The sequence below is a fragment of the Echinops telfairi genome, unplaced genomic scaffold, assembly GCF_000313985.2.
Source record: "Echinops telfairi isolate 266 unplaced genomic scaffold, ASM31398v2 ScPeMD7_2291;HRSCAF=2852, whole genome shotgun sequence".
Taxonomy (NCBI): domain Eukaryota; kingdom Metazoa; phylum Chordata; class Mammalia; order Afrosoricida; family Tenrecidae; genus Echinops; species Echinops telfairi.
Genome location: NW_022106189.1, coordinates 36,614,708 through 36,617,770, shown reverse-complemented (window position 1 = coordinate 36,617,770; position 3,063 = coordinate 36,614,708). Strand labels below are relative to the sequence as shown.

Here is a 3,063-nt window from a genome sequence, read left to right as displayed (position 1 = left end):
TTTTTTTTTAAAACATTTTATTAGGGGCTCATACAACTCCAAGCTGTACCCTTTTGAAGTACACATTTTGCTCTGCTTTCACACAGGTATTCACCCCTGAAACTCACCACAACCAAGACATCGCATCTAGCACCCTCTTCCGTGCTCCCCCAGGGAACCACTCATCTGCTTTCTATCACTATAAGGGAATATTTTCTAGAATTTTACATAAATTCTAGAATTGGAATCATACAGTTTATTTTTTTTGATCTGGCATCTTCCTACCATTTTAATTTTATTTTTATGGTGATTCATCCATACTGTTCTGTTTATCAGTAGTTCATTCCTTTTCATTACTGAGCATAGAGACTTTTCATTTCACACACACACACACACACACACACAAATAGATTTGTTTATTCATTCGCCTATTGATGATATTGGGAATGTACTTGGGAAATAAATGGTCACCCTGGGAATATTTTCTTTAATTAGCTCTTTTCCAACCAAGAGTGTGAGCAAAGAACACAAAAGATCATCGGTGAAAAAAAAGATCATCGACTTGGCCCTACATCGAGTTTGAGTGAATTGTACTCTCTCCTGATTTGCAGGCTTTGGTGTTAAGATGCTGAGTACTGCCAACATGAGGAGCAGTCAGTACATTCCAATGCACAGCAAGCAGATCCGCGCACTGGCTTTCAGCAGTCGGTCCAAAGACTTGCTGCTCTCTGGTTCCCTGGACAGCACTCTTAAACTGACGAGGTGAGTGCTTCAGAGAGGGAGAGGAGCCTGTGCTGCATGAAGTTGAGCAGCCTGGAATAAGGACCCATGGGGGGTGATGTGATGGCCGAAATCTTAGCTCTCTCTTATCATCTGAGGTATTCTCTTCTGAGATCCAGGTTCACTTCATTCAAAACACGGCTTTGAGAAGTGGTCACAGCAGGCTACAAAGTAGCATGTGTAGTGTTCTATATCCATAAAAACAAATATTCTAAAATAGATCACAGCCATTTAGATGAAGGCAACACCCTAGGATGGTGGAGTGACCACATGTCGGCGACCTTGCTACCTGATACCACAGAGTTGTGCCAGCTCAGGACTGCCTATTCCTTGCTCTCAACCCTGGTAATTCTGTCTGAAAAAAATGTCACCGGGCACCTGCTCTTGTTGGGCTCCAGGAATGGCTTCTCTTACTTGTACCCTTAATTAGTTTGGGCATTTTCCATATATTCCCTAGTATGATTCACATCTCTGACTTTTTCTTTATCTTCTAATTGTGAAAACACACCAAAAATTCTGCCAACACAACTTCATTGAATCCTTATAACTCAACGATACTGATTATATTTTATATGTTGTAAAATTACCATTATTGCTGTCCTTATCCAAAGCTTTCCATCACCTTTAACCTAAACTCAGTACTACCTCCCACCTCAAAATTCCTTTCTTTCCCTCTTCCTGACATCTTCGCTTTTTACATGTTTGCAAACTTTTGAGATCATAACATCTTTATTCTACAGTGACTGACTTATTTCATTCAGTGTAATGTAATCAAGGTTTATCCATGTTACTGCATCCATCAGAACATTATGTCTCTTTATACCTACACGATTGACCATCATGTGGATATACGGATATACAAGGGAATTCAAAAAGTTTATGGACAGATGTGATTAAATGATGCTAGAATTTTTTCACTAATCTTTTGAAGACCCTCTCGGCCCTGTTTTGTTTATGCTTTCATTGTTTGTTTTCACCTTTTGGCTATCGTGAAAAGGACCTTATTGAACATTGGTTTACAGGCTTTTAATTTTTCAGGGAGTGGAACGAGTATGTTAATCAACTTCCTATCTAATTTCTGCAGCTACATATAAGGAAATCCTCCCAGCCTTATCAGTTTGAATAAGCCTTCAGTATAACTTTGTTTTTTTATGTATGTATGTTTCAAATAACATTCATAGGACTGAAAAATAAGATTCAATATTAAAATGTTACTAGTCACTACCACTTCATGATTGCATTATAATTTATCTTTTTCTTGTGTATACTTCCAATATTCATAAGTGTATGATTACTGATTATCATGTAATAGGAAGTAGGGTGGGCTAGTGAGCATTCTATCTGTACATCTCTCTTCCTTTACCTTCCTAACAACTCGAGGAAACTGTGTGTTCCTCAAAACACAACTGTTTTAAAATTTAAAAAAATGATCTGGGTGCAGTTCCTGGAGAAAATTGAATGTATAGGTGTGTTCTTAGTAGATTTATTGATCATTCAAATGGCAGTCTTTACATCTTTGTCAGCTATGTGATGTTCTTACTGCATGGTTGTGAAAGTCTCTTGTCATGACACAGCCTGGAGACCAATACTGTGGTCCAAACCTACAATGCTGGACGTCCTGTCTGGAGCTGCTGCTGGTGTCTTGATGACCACAATTACATTTATGCTGGCCTGGCCAACGGCTCGATTCTCATCTATGACCTACGGAACACAGTCTCCCACATCCAGGAGCTGGTGCCTCAGAAAGTCAGGTGGGAAGCCACGTGCCTCCTCCGTGAGGTAGCAGTCCCCCTGGACTGTTATCGTCTTGGTGCTCTCGGCAAAGGGTTTCTCACAGTTGGTCAGAAATACTCAAGGAGAGCCGTTTCGCTGAGATTGCCCAACCTTGTCTCACTTGAGAATGATGAAAATCCCTACAGTTTGTGTTTGTGACACTTCAGTGGGTGGAAAGCCCTGGGCTTTAGTAAAGCCAGGCTATGGCGTCCCTCGTAACCCAATGTGGTAAATGCAATTCCATCCTTGTTCAAATCCCAGCTCTATCTACAAGCCGGTCATATTTCTTGGCCTTTTGTGAGCCTTGTCTATAAAATGTGTTAGCAGAACCAGCCACACAGACTTGCTTTTAAAAACCACATGTCCAGCATACAATAAGAGATAGCTTAAAGATAGTTTGATTAAAAGTGACTTTTAAATTTTCCCTAAAAAGCAGCGGCGAGGCCAGGGATGCCTCTCCTGCCAAAAAAAGAGTCTCCTTCGCGCCCCTTTCCCCCTCTGTCTAGTGAATTGTGTTTCCATGTTCACCTC

General features: G+C 40.5%; 1 protein-coding gene across 1 annotated transcript in view; it reads left to right on the top strand.

Moving 5' to 3' along the window:
• The window catches only part of RFWD3 (ring finger and WD repeat domain 3), a 35,012-nt gene that overhangs the window by 24,976 nt on the left and 6,973 nt on the right, over positions 1-3,063 (top strand). The window contains exons 9-10 of the mRNA XM_013005159.2: positions 591-741; positions 2,334-2,510. Of these exons, the coding sequence (XP_012860613.1) occupies positions 591-741; positions 2,334-2,510 (328 nt within the window). The remainder of the gene's footprint in view (positions 1-590; positions 742-2,333; positions 2,511-3,063) is intronic.